The sequence below is a fragment of the Penaeus vannamei genome, chromosome 38 (genome assembly GCF_042767895.1).
Source record: "Penaeus vannamei isolate JL-2024 chromosome 38, ASM4276789v1, whole genome shotgun sequence".
Taxonomy (NCBI): Eukaryota; Metazoa; Arthropoda; class Malacostraca; order Decapoda; family Penaeidae; genus Penaeus; species Penaeus vannamei.
Window position 1 is genome coordinate 26750316 of NC_091586.1, and position 20896 is coordinate 26771211.

General features: G+C 38.8%; 1 protein-coding gene across 1 annotated transcript in view; it reads right to left on the reverse strand.

The window, feature by feature from the left end:
* Lim1 (LIM homeobox 1) overlaps nt 1–20541 on the reverse strand; it is an 87253-nt gene extending 66712 nt beyond the window's left edge. Inside the window, exon 1 of the mRNA XM_070115966.1 lies at nt 20217–20541. Within this exon, the coding sequence (XP_069972067.1) occupies nt 20217–20389 (173 nt within the window). The 5' untranslated portion in view covers nt 20390–20541. The remainder of the gene's footprint in view (nt 1–20216) is intronic.
* Nucleotides 20542–20896: the final 355 nt, after the last annotated feature.

Sequence of the window (20896 nt, forward strand, 5' to 3'; positions counted from 1 at the left end):
AATCTTCTATAGGTGTTCGTATCGCTTATTATCCTTTTATATTTCTTTTTCTTAATCTTCTATAGCAGTTCGCATAGCTTCTTATTTCCTTTTTCTTAATCTTCTATAGCCGTTCGTATCGTTTATTATTTCTTTTTCTTAGTCTTCTATAGCCGTTCGTCTAGCTTATTATTATCTTTAAAATCTTCTATAGCCGTTCGCATAGCCTCTCCTATGAGTGTTTTTTTATGCGTTCTCGCAACTTGCCGTTCTCGAAACCGTTCTCGTGTGCACCACCTTTTCACACTTGCGTTCGTTCCCATACCCTTGCGGATACCCTTGTGCGTTCCCCGACCATACGCACATACCCCGTCCTTTTTACCCATCCACATACCCCGTCCCCTTGCGCATCCACATACCCTGTTCCCTTAACCATCCACATACCGCATCGCCTTACCTATCCACATACCCCATTCTCTTACCTATCCACATACCCCGTCCCCTTAAACATCCACATACCCCATTCTCTTACCCATCCACATACCCCGTCCCCTTGCTCATCCACATACCCCATTCTCTTACCTATCCACATACCCCGTCCTCTTACCCATCCACATACCGCATCGCCTTACCCATCCACATACCCCATTCTCTTACCTATCCACATACCGCATCGCTTTACCCATCCACATACCCCGATCCCACCCCACATCCTCTCGGGTATGTGGGCGCGCGTCGTCAACGGTAAGCATGGGCGGCTGGGAGTGACTGCGGCGCCCATAAGCGAAAGAGCGACATGCAAGCGAGGTGGAGAGGTGGAAAGGTGGAGAGAGAGTGGAAATAGAGAGGTGGAGAAAGAGCGGAAAAGTGGAGAGGTGGAGAAAGAGTGGAAAGGTGGAGAGGTGGAGAAAGAGTGGAGAGGTGGTGAGGTGGAAATGTCGAGGAACAGAAAGGTGGAGAGAGAGCTGGAGAAAAGGAGAAATAGAAAGGTGGAGATGTCGAGAAGTGGAGAGGTGGAGAGGTGGATAGGTTATGAGGGGAGGTGGAGAGATCGAGAAATCATTAAGTGGAGACGTGGAAAGACAGAGAAGTGAAAATATAGAAAAGCGAAGATATAGAGAAGCGAAGACGTAGAGAAGCGAAGACATAGAGAAGCGAAGACATAGAGAAACGAAGACATAAAGAACCAGAAGACGTAGAGAAGTAGAAAAAGCGAAGACACAGAGAAGTGGAAGAAGTAGAAGAAGCGAAGACATAGAGAAACGGAAGACGTAGAGAAGTAGAAAAAGCGAAGACATAGAGAAACGAAGACATAGAGAAGCTAAAGACATAGAGTAAGTAAAGACATAAAGACATAGAGAAACGAAGACATAGAGACGAAGACATAAAGAACCAGAAGACGTAGAGAAGGAGAAGAAGTGGAGCAGGAGCGAAAATCACCAGCCAGTCCCGGTCCCAGCTCGACCAGCGCCACACTTGCAAGTTGTTCGTCGCTATTGATTCCCTCTTTGGGCCCAGTCGAGGCGCTTCTGCTGCTCCTGCTGTGGCTGCTTCTGCTTGGCCTGCTTATGGCTAGGGGGGTCGTTGTTTACTTGTTTATTTGTTTATTTTGTTATGTTTTTTTTTCTTGTTTTTTTTCTGCGTTTTTTTTTTTTTTTTTTAGCTTTCGGGTTTTAATCGTTGTTGTTATCATCATTATTATTCTTATTATTATTGTTTTTTTATCATCATCATTGCTATTATCATGTGTTATTATCACTATTATTATTATCATATTCATTATTGTAATTATTATTATCATTCTCATTATTGTTATCATTATTATCATTTTATTATTACTTCGTCAATTCTTTCTTATTCTTGTTTATCTGTCTCTTCCATTTCGCTCTCATTCGCTCTCTTCTTCCGAATCTACTATTATTTTCCGATTTTCGTATCTTCCTTGCGCGAAAGAGAGAGAGAGAGAGAGAGAAAGAGAGAGAGAGAGAGAGAGAGAGAGAGAGAGAGAGAGGGAGAGAGAGAGAGAGAGAGAGAAAGAGAGAGAGAGAGAAAGAGAGAGAAAGAGAAAGAGAGAGAAAGAGAAAGAGAGAGAAAGAGAAAGAGAGAGAGAGAGAAAGAGAGAGAGAGAAACAAAGAGAAAGAAAGAGAAAGAAAGAGAGAAAGAGAGAGAGAGAGAGAGAGAGAGAGAGAGAGAGAAAGAAAGAAAGAAAAAGAAAGAGAGAGAGAGAGAGAAGAGAGTATCACCGCTCGAAACGAAACGACGCAAAAGACGTTATAAACAAGACTTAAAAAAAAAAAAAAAAAAAAAAAAATGGAGAGGGGGGGGGGGAAGGGAAAGGGGAAAGGGGGAAGGAGGATAAACAGAGCGGAAGGGAAAGACGGTCAGAGGAAGGGAGGGAGGGAGGGAGGTGAGGAAAATAGGAGGGGCGACGGGATAGAAGGAGGAGCGAAGGAAAAACGGACAAAAAAGCGAAGGGACAAAGAAAGGGAGAGAAGGGGGCGAACGGGAGAGAAAATGGAAGGAGCGAAAGGGGGAAGGAAAGGATACAATGAAAAGGAGGAGGAGCGAATACCAGGGATAAGTCAGGGGGAAAAGAAGGCAAGGGGACAGGGAGAGAGAAAAAAGAGAATGGAAGGAAAGAAGAGAGAGAGAGAGGAGAGAGAGAAAGAGAGAGAGAGAGAGAGAGAGAGAGAGAGAGAGAGAGAGAGAGAGAGAGAGAGAGAGAGAGAAAGAAAGAGAGAGAGAGAGAGGGAGAAAGAAAGAAGAGAGAAGCAGTAAATAACAAGAAAACCGATAAAAAAGTGGAGAGAGAAATTTCAAAAGAGGACTCTCATCTTTAAACTTTCAAAAACTTTTAATGAATTATTTAACAAACAAACAAACACCCCCCCCACATACACACAAAAAAAATGATAACAAATATGCAAGTTACACAAAAATCCATCTTAATATCTCTTCAAACTCCATCCTACATTTAAGAAACATAAATATGTATATATACACTTATATATATATGTATATATATGTATATATATATATACTTACATATATATATATATATATATATATATATATATATATATATATATATATATATATATATATATATATATATATACATGTGTATGTGTGTGTGTGTGTGTGTGTGTGTGTGTGTGTGTGTGTGTGTGTGTGTGTGTGTGTGCGCGCGTACATACATACATACACACACACACACATATATATATATAAAAGAGAGAAAAAAATCTAAACCCAAGTCGGAAAATCGTTGAAGGAAAATTACGGTTTCGTTACAAGCGCTAATTTCTCACAACACCGCTACTACAGCGCTAAAAAATAGCGCATTACCGCTAGCGAAATGTAATCTTCGGAACCGCTAATATTTTGCCGGTGTGGGGGGGGGGGCGGGGGAGGGGGGAGGGGGGGTTCTATCAGTTTTATCAGCGGAAATTGGCAATATTTACAGACGATTAAAAGTGCATTAACCCAAACAGTATATTGACTGTAGACAGGAAAACGTATTAAGTATTAAACCTTAATTGACAGTTGCCATGTTTTATTTTTTTTTTTTTTTGTGGAAAAGTTGCCATGTTTTTGATTTTCGTAGAACTTTTGGATATTTCCCTCCGCTTATTTTTTTTCATTTTCTTTCATTCTTTCTCTTCCTTCTTTATTTTCTCTTCCTCCGTAACTTTTTTTTTTCTTTCTTTTTTTTCTCGTGAACAACGAAATGTCTCATTTTTGTGTTTAATACGCTTGTCAGTTCATTCTAATATATCCATTTTATCCATTTTTTTTTGTCCACGCGGGATAATAAATGTTAATTTTCTTCACATCAATTTTATACGTATTTCTTTCCGTCTTCTCCTGAGCGCAAAATGACAAGTTTCCCTCAATTTCGTTCTATCTCTCTCTTTCTCTATCTCTCTCTCTCTCTTTCGCCTCGTTCTCTAACCTTCTGTAAGCAACGTCGGAAGCGATACGAAGAGAGAGAACGAGAGCGAGAGAGAGAGAGAGAGAGAGAGAGAGAGAGAGAGAGAGAGAGAGAGAGAGAGAGAGAGAGAGAGAGAGAGAGAGAGAGAGAGAGAGAGAGAGAGAGAGAGAGAGAGAGACGAAGAGAGAGAGAGAGAGGCAGTAATAGTAACATACTTGTAATACAGGCGCGTTTCCCTGCTGTTATATGCGAATAAAACCACTGCTTGTCTTCAAAATATATATGTGGTTGCGTTCACTTCCAGATGTTTTGCTTGTTCATGCATACACGCGGAACAGCTTTACGCACGAGGGAGGGAGTGGAGGGAGGGGGAGAAGGGAGGGGAGGGAGTAGAGGGAGTGATAGAGAGGAAGTGAGTGAGGAAATGAGAAATTCAGGAAGAGTGAATGAGAGAGAGCTAAAGAGCTAGAGAGAGAGAGAGAGAGAGAGAGAGTCAGAAGCAGAGAGACAAAGAATATAGAGCAGCATCCACGCATCATGAAAAAATAACATCCAAATCCACGCCACACATCCCGAAAGATAACCCACCTCCACAAAACCACCTCCACCTCCACAGAACCTTCACCTCCAACTCCACAAAACCTCCACCTCGACCTCCACACCATCCACACCAACCCACACCCCCACCACACACCCCCTCTCTCCCTCTCCCTCCCTCCCTCTCCCTCTCCCTCGACACAAATCCGTGATTTCTGTCTAGCGTTTCACAAGCCTCCCCGCAACCCTGGAACTCGACCCCACGAAGGATACCCCGCCGGGAGAGATCCTACGACCCAGGTCCTCCCAGATCCTGTCACCTTTAGCGCTTCCTCCGACGCTATCTAGACCTACGTCGTTCCCTTGTGGTCGTCGTTTGCGGTTTGGGAGGAAGGGGGCGGTCGACTCACGCCTTCCTCTGACGGCTTGGCTTCGCTTTTGGCTTCGTGTTGTTGGCCTTGTTATTGGAGGAGGGTTTGGAGGAGGAGTAGCAGGAGTAGTAGTAGTAGTAGCAGTAATAATAGTAGAAGTAGTGATAGTAGGAGTAGCAGGAGGAGTAGGAGTAGAAGGAGTAGTAGTAGTAGTAGCAGTAGGAGGAGTAGCAGTAGGAGTAGGAGTAGAAGGAGTAGTAGGAGTTGTAGAAGTATTAATAGTAGTGGTAGCAGTAGGAGTAGGAGTAGAAGGAGTAGTAGAAGTTGTAGTAGTAGAAGTAGTAATAGTAGTAGTAGCAGTAGAAGGGGGAAGCAGAAGTAGTATTAGGAGTTGTAGTATTAGAAGTAGTAATAGTAGCAGTAGCAGTAGGAGGAGTAGGAGTAGGGGAAGTAGAGTAGTAGTTGTAGTAGTAAAAGTAGTAGAAGAAGTAAAAGTAGTAGTAGCAGTTGTAGTAATAGTAGGAGTAGGAGTAGTGGTAATAGTAATAGCAGTAGTAGTAGCAGTAGTCGTATTAATATTTGTAGTCGTACAAGTATCTCTAGCAATGTTATTATTAATGCTCTTAATATCGCTATCATTATCATTGTTATTATTACTATTTTTATTGTTATTATTATCATCGTTATCATTATCATTGTCTTTTTTGTTATCATTATCATTATTCTAGTTACCATCACCATTATTACTATTATTGTTGTTATCTTCACTATTTCTGCTATTTTCATCATCATTACATCACTAGTAATAATGATCTCATTCTGATTATTAAGATGACTGTGATACTGATGTAACAGCGATAATAATACCAGCATTAACATCAAGAGATAATAATAACAATAATAATAATAATGGTAATAAATAATAATTATAATAATTACAGCGATAATAATAATAACAATAATGATAATGGTAATGAATATAATAATAAAACAATAATAATAATATCAATAATAATAATAACAATAATAATAATAACAATAATAGTAATAACAATGATGATGATAACAGTAACAACAATGATAATAATAATGATAATAATTATAACAATAATAATAATGATTATAATGATAATAAGAAGGACAATAATAATAATAGCAATAATAATAATAATAATAATAATAACGATAACAATAATGCTAATAATAATAATAAATCATTTCCTTTAATTCGTAGAAATCTTTTCAAATCTATAACATCGCATTTCATATAGAATGATAATAATAATAATAATAATAACAATAATAATAATAATAATAATAATAATAATAATAATGATAATAGTAATAATAATGGTAATAATAATAACAATGATAATAATAATAATAATAATAATAATAATAATAATGATAATAATAATAATAATAATAACAATAATAATTATAACGAAACCAATAATAATAACAATAATAACAATAATAATGATAATAATAATAATGATAATAATAATAACAATAATTACAATATCAATAATAATAATAATTACAATATCAATAATAATAATAACAATAACAACGATAACAAAGATAATAATAATAATAACGAAAATATAAAAATAATAATTAACGGTAAACAGCAACAAGAAGATCCGAAACGCAGATCGTCTCGCGCCATCGCTGTATGAATGCGGCGTTTCGGACGACCAGATTTCCCCGTCGGTTTCACGGGATAAAAACATAAAAAAAAAAAATACTTTCGTTTTCTTTATGATTATTATTGATAATATATCGGCATTGTCGTGAATATTACTATAAGAAGATGATTATAATATTTTTGTATTTATTTTGGTGTGATCGTGAAAATTGTTAATAAGAGCGATACTGATGATAACGACCGTAATAGCGATAACGAGAATAATGGAAATTTAATTATATGAGAAATAGTAACATTAATAATAGCAAAATCAATAATGATAATAATAAAATCAATGTTGATGATGATAACGATAATATTAATATAGTAATAAGACTAATAGTAATAATGATAATAATAACAATAATAATGATAACGATGATAATAATGATAATAATAGCAGTAATAATAATAATAATAATAATAATAATAATAATAATAGAAATAATAACAATAACAATAACAACGATAATATTAATAATAGTAATAATAATGATAATAACAAATATAATAATAATAACATCCATTTTACTATTACAATTGGTGTTATTATTCGGATTATAATACAAATAATATCAGAACCTTGCAACTGTTATCAATATGCCATATATAGATATATCGCTATGAATATAATATAATCTTATCATAATTGCTGTTGTTATTGACTTAAAATTTGAGTTTTCATGTTCTTATTAATATTATCAGGTTAATCATCCCCATTATTAATTACTCTTATCATTAATACAAATGACATTGTTATTATTATCATTATTGTTGTCACTATTCGTAGTATCGCTATATTTTCTACTGTTATTATCATTATCATCATTATTATTCTTATCATTATTGCCGCTATCATCAATACTATTTTTAATATTATCACCGTTATTATTATCATTATTAGTAATATTTTTTACTATTATCATTATTACTGATATCTTTATTATCATTACTTACATTGCCGTCATTACAATCATTATCAAAATAATATAAAAAATCATCACTAATATTATCGCTATTATTATGATTTTCATGAAGTAATTACGCTAGCGAAAGCAGAAGAAGAAGAAGAAGAAACAGAAGAAAATAATAAGATGGAAAAAAAGAGAAGAAGAAAATAACCCTAATAATTATAATAATAAAAATAATAACAATAGCAATAACAATGATCATTTTAATAATAGTAATAATAACGAGAATAACAACTATAATAATAACAACATCCAATTTATTATTAGTCAGTTTCTATTCATCTTCACCCTTATTCTCCCTTACATAACCCCCCCCCCCCTTCAATCCCAAAACTCACAACTAGAACGACATATATATACTTTTTTTCCCCTTTAATCACACAATAACTTAAGCGGAAACGAGCCTACTTATTTCCCTGGATAAGTAAAGAGCAAAGCCGGCATTTCACGGCCGAGAGCTGCCATTGATTCCCTCATGTAAAATGGCTAATTTTGCGAATGAAATATTGACTCCTTTCTCCCTTCCCTTCCCCCTTCCCTCCTCTTCTATACGCGGTGGTTTTCTCCTTCTTTTTTATTATTTTTCTTTCTTCTCCTTATTATTATTATTATTTCTTCTTCTTATTATTATTATTTTCTTTCTCTTTTTGGTGTGTTCGGATTTTTTTGGGCCTATTATTTCTCTTTCTCTTTCTCTCTGTTTGTCTTTTTCTACTTCTCTTTCTTTTGTTTTTGGTGTGTTCGGATTTTTTGATATTATTATTTCTCTTTGTCTTTGTCTCTGCCTCTGTCTCTGATTTTTTTTTCATGGTTCTGTGAGCGACGGCGATAAAATTAATTCACATCTTTTAATCTCTCTCATTTTAACCCTACAATCCTTTCCAAACAGACATATAAACCAAAAGAAAAAAAAATATATGTATCTATCTATCTTTCCATCATCTATCTATCTTTCTATTATCGATCTCTCTCTTTCTATCATCTATCTATCTGTCCATCCATCTATCTATCTATCTTTCTGTCCATCTCTCTCTCTCTCTTTTTCTATCATCTATCTATCTATCCATCTATCTATCTATCTTTCTGTCCATCTATCTATCTATCTCTCTCTCTTTCTATCATCTATCTATCTATCCACCCATCTATCTATATAAATAACAAACACAAATACACAAATAACGTTAAAAGGTATTTCAGACAAAAGCCAAATCGGGTTGAACACGACACGCTACCGACCATCTACTCTCGTCGCACGCGCATAACGCTGGCTTGGTGCGCTTACGGTCGGTCGGGGAAGTCGGTTCCAGTCGGGGAAGTCGGTTCCAGTCGGTCGGGTCTAGTTCCAGTCGGTCAGTCAGTTTCAGGTCCGATCAGTCAGTCAGTCAGTCAGTGGGATTCGGGTGTGTTTAGTTTCGGTTCAGAGGCAGTCGGATTTAGTTAGTTTCAGTTCAAAGTCAGTCGGATTCAGTCACAGTTTCAGTTCAAAGTCAGTCGGATTTAGTTAGTTTCAGTTCAAAGTCAGTCAGATTCAGTCACAGTTTCAGTTCACAGTCAGTCAGATTCAGTCACAATTTCAGTTCGCAGTCACAGTGATTCAGTTAGTTTCAGCTCAAAGTCAGTCGGATTCGGTCAGTTTCAGTTCACAGTCAGTCGGATTCAGTCACAGTTTCAGTTCAGAGTCAGTCAGATTCAGTCACAGTTTCAGTTCACAGTCAGTCAGATTCAGTCACAGTTTCAGTTCGCAGTCACAGTCAGATTCAGTCACTTAGTCTCCGTTCAGTCTCCGGGCTTCGGTCTATCGTGCCGTGACTGTCCGAAAACTTTTATGCTTCTCATTATGTCTGTATTTATGTACGTTTTTCGGCGGGGGAGGAGGGAGGGAGGGAGGAGGAGGAAGAGGAGGAGGAGGAGGGAGTGCGTGAGAGATACTAAATAAATGAAGGGTTAAGGAGAAGCGGAGAGGAATAGAGGTGGGTGAAGAGATGGAATACTCGTCTTTTTTGAAGATAGGGGAGAGAGAGAGAGAGAGAGAGAGAGAGAGAGAGAGAGAGAGAGAGAGAGAGAGAGAGAGAGAGAGAGAGAGAGAGAGAGAGAGAGAGAGAAAGAGAGAGAAAGCGCGCACTTTTACATATTTCCGTTGATTATCGATGTTATTTGTTTATTATATTTATGTATGTCTGTGTATGTGTGTGTATGCGTCTGCGTGTGCATGTATGTGTATGCGCGTGCCGGCGTGTGTATATACATTTCCGTGTACGTGCGAGTGTATACGTAATTCCCCACCATCCTCTTTTATTCTGGGTCTGCACATATGCGTGTAAAAAAAGAGACCAAAACAACAAGAGATCCGACGGAGATAGAGAAAGATGGCGGACACAGTCGGCGGCAGATAGCGCGCCTATAATTTCTTTCCCAACTTTACAAATACATCGAATTCACGCACGTTGCCACAATGGGAGATGCCGACGGAGCCACGCGGGGGGGGGGGGACGAAGGGGGAAATGGACGCTGGATAACAGGCGAATTCGAGCACTAACTGTTTCTCTGTCTCTGTGTCTCTCTCTTCTCTCTCTCCTCGCTTTCTCCGGGGTTTTCTATCTATTTTCTATCTCTCTCTGTCTGTCCTCTCTCCCTCCTCTCCCCCCTTCCAGCCCTTCCCTCTCCTCCCTCCCTCCCTCCCTAATTCCCTCCTTCCCCCTTCCCTCTCTCCTTCCACCCCACTTCCCTCCTTCCACCCTTTCCTCCACCCTTCCCTCCCTCCATCCCCCCCTTCCCCCCCCTTCCCTCCCTTCCCTCCTCTCCCCCCTTCCCTCCCTCCCTCCTTCCACCCCTTCCCTCTCTCTCTCCCCAGAACGAAAACCTCCCAGTTTAAACTCTAAACCCAAAAACTTTATCCGGCGCCGACAAACTCCAAGTGTGAATTTCAAAGTCATAGGATATACCGACGGTGTTCCTCGCCCGGAGGAGGAGGAGGAGGAGGAGGAGGAGGGGGAGGAGGAGGAGGAATAGGAGGAGGAGGAGGAAGAGGAAGAGGAAGAGGAGGAGGAGATAGAGGAGAAGAAGAGGAGGAGGAGGTGGAGGAGGGGGGAGGAGGTGGAGGAAGGTGAGGAGATAGAGGAGGAGAAGAAGAGGGGGGGAGGAAGAAGAGGAGGAATAGGAGGAAGAGGAGGGGGAGGAGGAGGAATAGGAGGAGGAGGAGGAAGAGACAGAGGAGGAGAAGAAGAGGAGGAGGGGGGAGGAAGGAGAAGGAAGTGGAGGAGGAAGAGAAGGAGGGGGTGAAGATGGAGGAGTAGGATGAAATGTGGATAGGGGAAGAGAGGAGGAGGAAGGAAAGGTGGAGTGAGGCAAAAGGAGGGAAAGAAGAAGGGGAAAGAGAAAAGGAGGAAGAAAAGGAAGGAGATGAAGAGGATAGAAATTGGTAAAAATAAATAAATAAATAAATAAAAAAGGAGGGAGAGAAAGAGGATGAGGGAAAGGAAGGTGAGAGGGGATGAAGGAAAGAACCGATAAAGATAGGAAAGATGCGAAAGGAGAAGAGGAGAGGAATAAGGCAAATGCGTAGAAGAGGGTGAGGGAGAGGGAGGAAGGGAGAGCGTCAGGCAGAAGGGAGAGAGAAGAGTGAGGGAGACACAATAATTATTCATCATTTCGCTTCAATTCCCGCTCTCTCTCCTACTTATCTTTACGGTCCCATTTCCTCCCTTTCTTTGCGTTTTCTTCTCAATTTCTCTTTCTTTCTCCTCTATTTATTTCCCTCTCTTCGCGTTTCTCCTCAATTTCTTTCTTTCTTCTCTATCTATTTTATTTATTATATCTATTTATTTATTCATTCTCTATTTATTTTCCTTTCTTCGCGTTTTCTTCTCAACTCTTCTTTCTTCTTCTCTGTCTATCTAATCTATTTATTTATTCATCTATTCTCTACTTATTTTCCTTTCTTTCCGTTTTCTTCTTAATTCCCCTTTCTTTCTTTTCTATTTAATTAATTAATTTATCTATTCTCTATTTATTTTCCTTTCTTTCCGTTTTCTTCCTAATTTCTCTTTCTTTCTTCTCTATTTATTCAATTTACTTATCTATTTATTCTCTATTTTCCTTTCTTTGCGTTTTCTTCTTAATTCCTCTTTCTTCTCTATTTATTCAATTTACTTATCTATTTATTCTCTATTTTCCTTTCTTCGCGTTTTCTTCTTAATTCCTCTTTCTTTCTTTTATATTTTATTCTATATTCTCCCCGCCAAGCAACAGCGAGTGAGATCGATCATACTTTTTATCGCAATTCGCAAATGATACGTCAATAATATCGATTATCCTAATCTGTTTGCACAAAAGTCGCCAATTTTACTTTGCTCGCGTGTATTCGTGTGTGTGTGTGTGTGTGTGTGTGTGTGTGTTGTGTGTGTGTTTGTGTGTTTGTGTTGTGTTGTGTGTGTGTGTGTTTGTGTTGTGTTGTGTTGTGTGTGTGTGTGTGTGTCCGAGAAACACGTACACACATATACATAGGAGAGGGCGCTTAAACCCCTTTCCCTAACACACACACGCACACGAGCACGCACAAACACACACAAACACAAACCAAACATAAAACAAATCCATAACAACACCCTTCCCCTCCACCCCTCTTCCTCACCCCCTCTTCCTCACCCCTCCTTCCCCCCTCCCTCTTCCTCCTCTCCTTCCCCTCTTCCTCCCTCTCCCCTCCTTCCCCTCTCCCCTCTCCTTTCCCCTCCTTCCTCCACCACGCAAATAATTAAAATCACCACTCCTATTCTTAGCAACACAACTCCGCCCACAGGTTGTTTGTACATAAGTTTACCGAAAAATGACATAACTCGGGTGTATTTCGGATAAGTCAAGGCATACCGCAAGGTCAGGACTGTGGCAGAGGTTTCCGGGATAATAGGTTGTTGTTCTCGTTATTATCTGTTATTTCTTGGGGCTTTTTATCAGTGTTCTTGTATGTATTCTTTGTTTTTTGGTGTGTGTGTGTTTTGGGAGGGTAGGGGGGAGAGGGGAGGGAGGGGAGGGTGGTGTCTACATTATTATTATTATTTTAATTTGTTCTTTTTTCTTTTTTTCGTTCAGTCTTCTTCCCTTTCTTATCAATTTCCTTTTCTAAGATTTTTAATTTTATTTCTTCCTCTATTATTTTCATTTTGCGTTCCTTCTGTCCTCTTTCTCTCCTCTTCTTTCCTTCTACTCCGGCGTTGAAATTATTTTTCTTTTTTTCTTTTCTTTTTTACTATTTTTTTGCGTTTTTTGATGCGTGCTCTTCAATTTTTCACTTCACCGACGAAGCTTAAAAAACGAATCATAATTTTTATCTTCTTCCTCTCTTTCAACTTCCCGAAAATCTCAAAACAAAAGCAATATTATTTTCCCTCTGCTTCTCTTCCTCCTTTTCTTGTTTCCGCTTCTTCCTTTTTTTTCTATTTTCCTTCCCTTTTGTCGCTTCTCCTCCTCCATTTCAATCTCCTTCCATTTCCCCCTTCTTCTCCTCCTCCAATTCCGTCATTTCCCTCTCCACCTCCTCCTTCTTCTCTTCCTGCTCCTCCTCTTCCATCTCCACTTCCTCCTTCAATTCCCACCTCCTCTTCCTCCTCCTTCTCCTCCAATTCCATCATCTCCTCCACTTCCTCCTCCTCCTCCTCCTCCTTCACCCCTTAAGAGTCCCCACCCTAATTACAGCTTCGAGAGCCATTTGTTTTATTCAAATAACAGAAAATCCCTCACCACCCTTCCCCCTTCTCCCCTCCTGTCCTCCCCTGTGTCTACCCCCACCCCCTTTTCCCTCTCTTCCCTCCCCTGTGTCAACCCCTTCCCCCTTCTTCCCCCTTCCTCTCCTGTGTCTACCCCCATCCCCTTCCCCTTCCCCCCTGTCTCTCCCCAACCTCTTCCCCTATTCCCCCCTGTGTCAACCCCTTCCCCCTTTCCCCCTGTGTCTCCCCTCACCCCCTTCTTCCCTCCCCTGTCTCCCCCCTCCTCCTTACCCCCTGTGTCTCCCCCACTTCCCCCCCTGTGTCTCCCCAACCCCCTTCCCCTCTTACCCCCTGTATCTACCCCACCCCCCTTCCCCTCCCTCTTCCCCCCCTGTGTGTCTCTCGGGGCCCCATCTTCCGCGCGCAGGACCCCGGGTGTTGAGAGAGCGCGCGCGCGTGCGGAACGGCAACTACCAACCCGACCGCATTTGCATAAACATCTGTTACATTTGCGAAGCTTATGTATATGCGATTTCGTCAAGTAATTTTTATTTTTTTTTATTTTATTTTTAAGGTTTAGTTTTATTTTGTTGAGGGAGGAGAGGGTGGTGGTGGGGGGGGGGAGAGGGAGGGAGGGGGAGGAGAGTCGTCAAGTAATTTTTTGTTTTTTTTAGGTTTTCGTTTTAGTTTTGAGGGAAAAGAGGGATTGGGGGAAGGAGAGGGTAGGGGGATGGAAGAAGGAAAGGTGAGAGTAGAAAGGAGAAAGAGAAGAGAAAGGCAAGAAGAACGATCGCAAAAGAACGATAGAAAGATTTAAAAAAATCTAAAACATTAGCGCAAGGAAAACAAACCCTCCCCCTCCCCTCCCCTTCAACCACCCCCCCCTTAAAAAAAAACCCTACACACCCCAATCCAAGAAATATATCCAAAACAAAAATCCCGCCATCCCATCCCACGGCGAAGCGAAGAGGAGGAGAAACAGGCAAAATCGGAAGAGAAGGTCCCAGCGGCAACCGATCGACGGCGGGACTTGCTGTGCGCTCCCGATCGCCGTCGAGCCGATACAATTGTTCTTTCGGCGTTTAATTAATTCACCTGTTCTCCTCCGCCATTAGTTCACCTGCTGTTCATCCTTCGCTGGGATTCGCTGTTCGTTAGTCCCAGATTTTTTGAACGTTTTATGAATGTATATTGAATACTTTTTATGAATATCTATTGAATATTTTTTTATGAATATCTATCTATTATGAATATTTGTTTATGTATATCTATTATGAATATTTTTTTATGGATATCTATTGAATATGTTTTTATGAATATCTATTGAATATCTTTATGAATATCTATTGAATATCTTTTATAAATATCTATTATGAATATTTTTTATGAATATCTATTGAATATTTCTTATAAGTATCTATTGAATATTTCTTTTATGAATATATATTATGAATATCCATTTTATGAATATCTACTAAATATATCTTTTTATTAATATCTATTCAGAATATTTTTTTTATGAATATCTATTGGTATTTTTTTCTTATTGTTATTATTTGTTATTTGTCATTGTTCATGTTATTTTTTTCATAACGATTATTATCATGCTTTTATTATATGAGGAAGAACGAATATAACAATAAGGAAAATAATTACTATTATAATAATGATTATTGTTGTTATAATTGTCATCATTATAATTTCTTATTACTATTATTGTTGTTATTGTTATCATTCATATTTAGTATTATTTCTATCATCACTACCATCATTAATATAATGATAATGGTACTACTACTAATAATGATGATAATAATAATAATAATAATAATAATAATAATAATAATAATAATAATAATAATAATAATAATAATAATAATAATAATAATAATAACAATAATAATAATAATATAATTATTACTAGTGTTATTAGTATTATCATAATTATTATTACTACTATCAATATTACTATCGTCATCACCATATTTTCCCATAACGAAACGAAAACGAAACGAAACAATAAAAAGTAAAAAAAAGGAATATGCCTCAATACCGAAGTAAAGAATGATGTTGATGATAATTATAATTACAACAACAACAATAATAATAATGATAATAATGCTGATAAAAATAACAATAGTAGTAGTAGTAGTAGTAGTAATAATAATAATAATAACATTAATAACAATTATAATAATAGCAATCATAATAAGAACAATAATAATAATGATAATAATAATAACAATAATATCAATAATACTAGTAATATCAATAATAACAATAGTAATAATACCAATACTAATAATGCTAATAATAATAATGATAATAATAATAATAATAATCATAATAATAACAATAATAATAATAATAATAATAATAATAGCAACAATAATACTGATAATAATAATAATATCAATAATAACAATAACAATAATACAAATACTAATAATGCTAATGGTAATAATAATAATAATAAAAACAACAGTAATAATAATGAAACACCTCGCCCTTCCCTCGCCGCCGCCCACCGCCCACCGCCGCCCAACTTAATTACAGAAGCAAGATAGTCGTCACCGTCGCTGCCACAACTTCTTCCTCCCTTTTCTCCCTTTCTCCTCCCTCTTTCGCACCTTCTCTTGGTATTTAGCTCCTTTCCTTCTCTCTCCTTCACGCCCTTTTTCTTATGGTTATCTTCTTTCTTATTCTGTGTTTCTTTTTAAATAATTGATGGATCGATGTATATTTCTTGGCTTTTCTCCTTCGTTCGTCCTTTTTCTTCCTCTTCTGTTGATCTTCTTCCTTTCTTTCCCTTTTTTAAAACTTTTCTTCTCTTCCTCCTCCATCTTTCTATCTCTGCCGCTTCTTCCCCAACCTCCATTTCATCCTCTCCTCCCTTCTCCTTTTATCCTCCCCAACCCCGTTTATTCTTCCCCCAACCCTCCACCCTCCTTCCCCACCTCCTACCCTTCTATCTTTCCCCTACCCCTCCTCCCCTCCACCCTTCTTCCATCCATCCATCCCCCCCTCCTCTCCCCCTTCTCCTTCTCCCTTCCCCCCGCAACACCACCGAAGTACCACCGAACATTTTCACCCCCCCCCCCCCTCGATGTCAGACCCCCTTTTCCTTGGCTATTATAAGCCTTGACTGAGGACCACGCCGGACTTAATAATAACGCGTGTTTTGTATGCAGGAGCGAGCACGTCTGATCTGGTGGCGAGGGGGGCAGGGTGGAGGGGGGTGGTGGGGGTCTGGGCGTACGTGGGCGCGCGCGCGTCGGGGTTTTATTGAGGGTATTGGTGGTGGTATTGTTTTTGGAAATTATTTTTTTTATTGTTGTGGTTGTTGTAGTTGTGCTTATTGTAATTATCGTTATTAACATCGTTTTATTTATTATTATGATTATGATAATTATAGCATTATTATCATCATTGTTATCAATATTATATTTTTATTATTATCATTGCTATTCATATCCATCTTATTGTTATCATTATCCTTATTACTATTATCATTACCTTTATTATTATTGTTACTATCATTGTTATCATTATGTTATCATTATCATTACTACCATTTTCATTATCATTGTCATTATCATCACTATAATAATTTTTACATCATCATGATCATTATCGTTACCATATCATTATTGTTATTACTCACTATATTAATAATAATTTCATTATAAATACTATTATCATTATCATTGGCATTATCATCAATATCATTACTATTATTTCTATTGTTATCAATATTATTCTTGGTGTTTCGTTGTTAATACTGTTCTTATTATCATTATCCTTTTTAGAGTAATTAGCATTTTGTTCAATATTTCCTACACCTTTAACATCGTCAGGGTTATTTACTGAAATCATTATATATGACAGTCATTATTATCGTCATAATGATTGTTATGTTTTTTGCAGCAATTATTAGAATTTTATATTTCATAATAAGAATTGCAGTACTACTGATATTATTGCTAACAATAGTAATAATAATCACGATAAAAGAAGAATGAGGATAGTAATAATCATAAATGATAGTAATAATGATCTTAAAAATAACAGTTCTTATAATACTAGTAATAATAATTATTATCATCATTATCACTTATGATTATTACTGTTACTATCATTATCATTATTATCAAATGGTTAATTCTATTATAATAATTATAATAATAATAATTATTATTGTTATCATTATTACAGTCATTATTATCATGATTACTATCATTATCATTGGCATTATTATTTTCCGTATTACTATTATCTTTATAATTATCATTGGTAGTAATATAATTATTATCAATATTATCATTACCATTATTATTATTATTATGATTATGATTATCATTACTGTCATTATCATTACCATCGGTATTACTATTTTCATTGTTATTATTACTGTCATTATTATCATTATTATTACTGTCATTATCATTATCATTGTTATTATCATTAACATTATTATTACCATTGTGATTATTATTGTTATTATTATTGTCATTGTTATCATTTTATCTTTATTATTCTCATTATCATAAGCATTTTTACAATGTTTCTGTCATTATTGTTACTGTTATCATCGTTATTATTGTTGTTATTGTTGTTTCTATTATTACTATCATCATTAATATTTTCATCCTTATTATTAATGTGATAATTAGCACTATCGGTATCATTATCATTATTGTTACGCTCATCATCATTGTTGTTATTATCATTATTATAGGAATTATAATTTTGATTATTATTATTATCGTAACTATCACCTTTAATAATTATCATCATTATTGTTATCATTATCCTTCTCAATATCATTATCTTTAATGCGTCACTTATCATTCCGTTTCCATTCGCCTAATCATCATACTTAATGCTATCATTATCGACGTCTATTATGCTCTTCATCATTTTCAGCGCCGATCTCCCCTCTCCCCCTCCTACCCCCACCCCCACCCCCCCTCGTCGGCGCTCTCTCGGAACCACGATAAACCGACCCTGAAAGTGCACAAAATCAGAAATATTACCCTAACCACCCCTTCAGTCCCTCCCCTCCCCTCCCCCTCTCCCCTTCACCCCTTCCTCCTCTCCTCTGCTCTCCTCTCCCCTCTTTCCCGTTCCCCTTTGCTCTCTCTATCCCCCCTCCTTCCCCTTCCCTTCCCCTCTCTATCCCCCCTCCCTCCCTCCCCTTCCCCTCTACTTTTTTTTTTCCCCTCCCCCGTTACCACCACCCCCTCCTCCTCTCCCCCTCTACCTCTCCCCCTCTCCTTATCGCACGCTGTGTCTCTCCGTTCGCTACGATCCAGATATGAATTTTTATATCTATTCTAATTTTTATATCTCTTTCTCGCGAATGACACACGGTATCGGTTGAAATACCAATCTGTTTTTTTTTTTCTTTTTTTTATAGTTTGGTGTTGAAATGCGATGGAAAGTTACCGCTTTATCGCAAATATTACTGGGATGATGAAATAAATTGATCAATTATGAATTAGATGCACGTTTCACCGACCAAGCATGTTGGAAACAAAATAATTGTACAAATATTCTACGCACAGCTATCTACCCATTAATAATTCACTCCGATCTATTATCATCGTCATCATCGTTATTATCAATCTACTTCTGGTTCATATATATTTTTTTTTTCTTCTTTTTTTTTTTGGGCGGGTTTTAATATCCGGTTTCACTTTATTACCACTTCTTAAGCACGGGGAAATGAATCCGAATGGCGATTATTAAAAGTCCGCAAATCCCACTTAAGGATTTTAAGAGCGCACTTTCCATAAAGAGCCCGATTTTTCGTCTATCAAATATTTTCCAAAATTATCGCCCTGGTCGTTTTTTTTTTTTATTTTCTTTTTCCCGAAGGATATAGGATCTATCGAATCGTTATTATTATTATTATTGAATCATTAAATATTATCATTGTTGTTATTATCACTATCGTTATCGTGCCATTATTATTATCATTGATATTATCATTACTATTGTTATAGCATCATTACTACTATATTATCTTTATTTTTATTATTATTATCATTATAATTATTATCAATATTATCAGTAACATCATTACTATGTCCTAAGGTAATGAGTTTTGCCTTTCCATTCCCCCTTAACCATGTCTCTCTCTCTTTCTATGAATATATTACACACATACAAAGTTGGAAATAAATATTGAATTACACATGTCGCCAACACTTGTTTCCAGACCAGTTTAACAAGAAACATCTGCACGTTTGACTTTTCCTTCGTCCTCTAGACAAATACACTTGTAGTTGCGATACAGCGGTTGTCAAGTACACGGGGCAGAGGACACAGGGGGGGGGGGGGAAGGGGAGAGACACGTGCACACACACACCCCGTGCAAAATATTTGTCTCGTTACAGCATAACACGGGGTTGGTGGTGGCGGTTTCCAAAATCGTTATCGAATTTTTTGGGGGGCGATTTATATTATCGTTTTAATTTGTTTATTTCTTTTTTTGTGTCTCTATATTCTTTATTTTATCTATTTATTTATTTAAATGTCTTTTTTTTTTTAAGAGGGGGTTATCGTGCCTTCGTTGCGTTCCGTGATTGCCGAAGCACGCGCGGCACTTTAACGATCGTTGAGCACGAACGAGAGGGTCGTTGGGGTAGACGGTCGTTGTTGCTTTTGTTGTTGTTGTCGGCGTGTTGTTGTGGGCATTTCTTAAGAGAGGAAGCGGCAGGGGAATGTTTGACATGTTGTCTTAGCGCCGCGGTGCAAGTCGGAGAAGTGGGAAAACATGGGTAGTGATTTTTATATTCCCGATACGCGGTTGTTAATTGATCGGCGTTCGGATAAGGTCGTCTATTTATCTACCTCGACGCCTGACACAGCCCGGGCGCCCTCCGGTCCGCCCTCCCTGCCCTCCCGGCGGCGCAGCGGACTCGCGGCCGCCGCCTCCCGCGCCCTCCCAGCTCCCTCTCCTCCTCCCCCCTGCGGCTCCAGCGCCCGCAGGAGCCGCGGCGCAAACGAAGGGGCGTGCTGACACTCACCTGAAGAAGTCGTTCTTGCAGAAGAGCTTTCCCTCGCGGCTGAAGCACTTGTCGGTGAGCGCGCCCCCGCAGTCGGAGCAGCGCACACACTCTGCGTGCCACGTTCTCTCCAGCACCGTCACCAGGAACTTGCCTGTGATGGGCTTCTGACACCCGGCGCAACACACTATCATCTTCCTTGTCTTTGGACGGCAGGGCCGCTCGCGACGCAAAGCACAGTTCTCAGCGACAGACCGCACCCAGTCGCACACCGTGAATCCCCGAGCGAGTGTCACAGGCGCAGCGCAGCGCAGTACACAGTTCCTTCCTAGCAGACAGCGAGAGGTACACTGGGGAAGGGGCTACGCTCGGCCGAGGCCACGGCTCGGGGGCGGAGCCTGGCGCCGGCCCCGCCCCCTGTACCATAGATCAGGCAGCCCGCGCGCTGATTGGCCGGCGCGGGGCGAGCGGGATCAGCCCCCGCTTATCTGGCCCATCTCGGATGTCAGCCGCCGATGCTCGCCGTCGGTCGCCTCGCACCCCACTATAACAACCATTAATTAGCCAGCCCGGGAAATATTTGGGCAGTGTCCTTCGCCAACCCTTCCTGAGCAGCCTCGGCCCCTCGGAGGAGCGGGCGGGTTGCGGGCGTGACAGCGGACGGGGGCCAGGGCGAGGGCGGGGGCGGCGGCGGGGCGGCG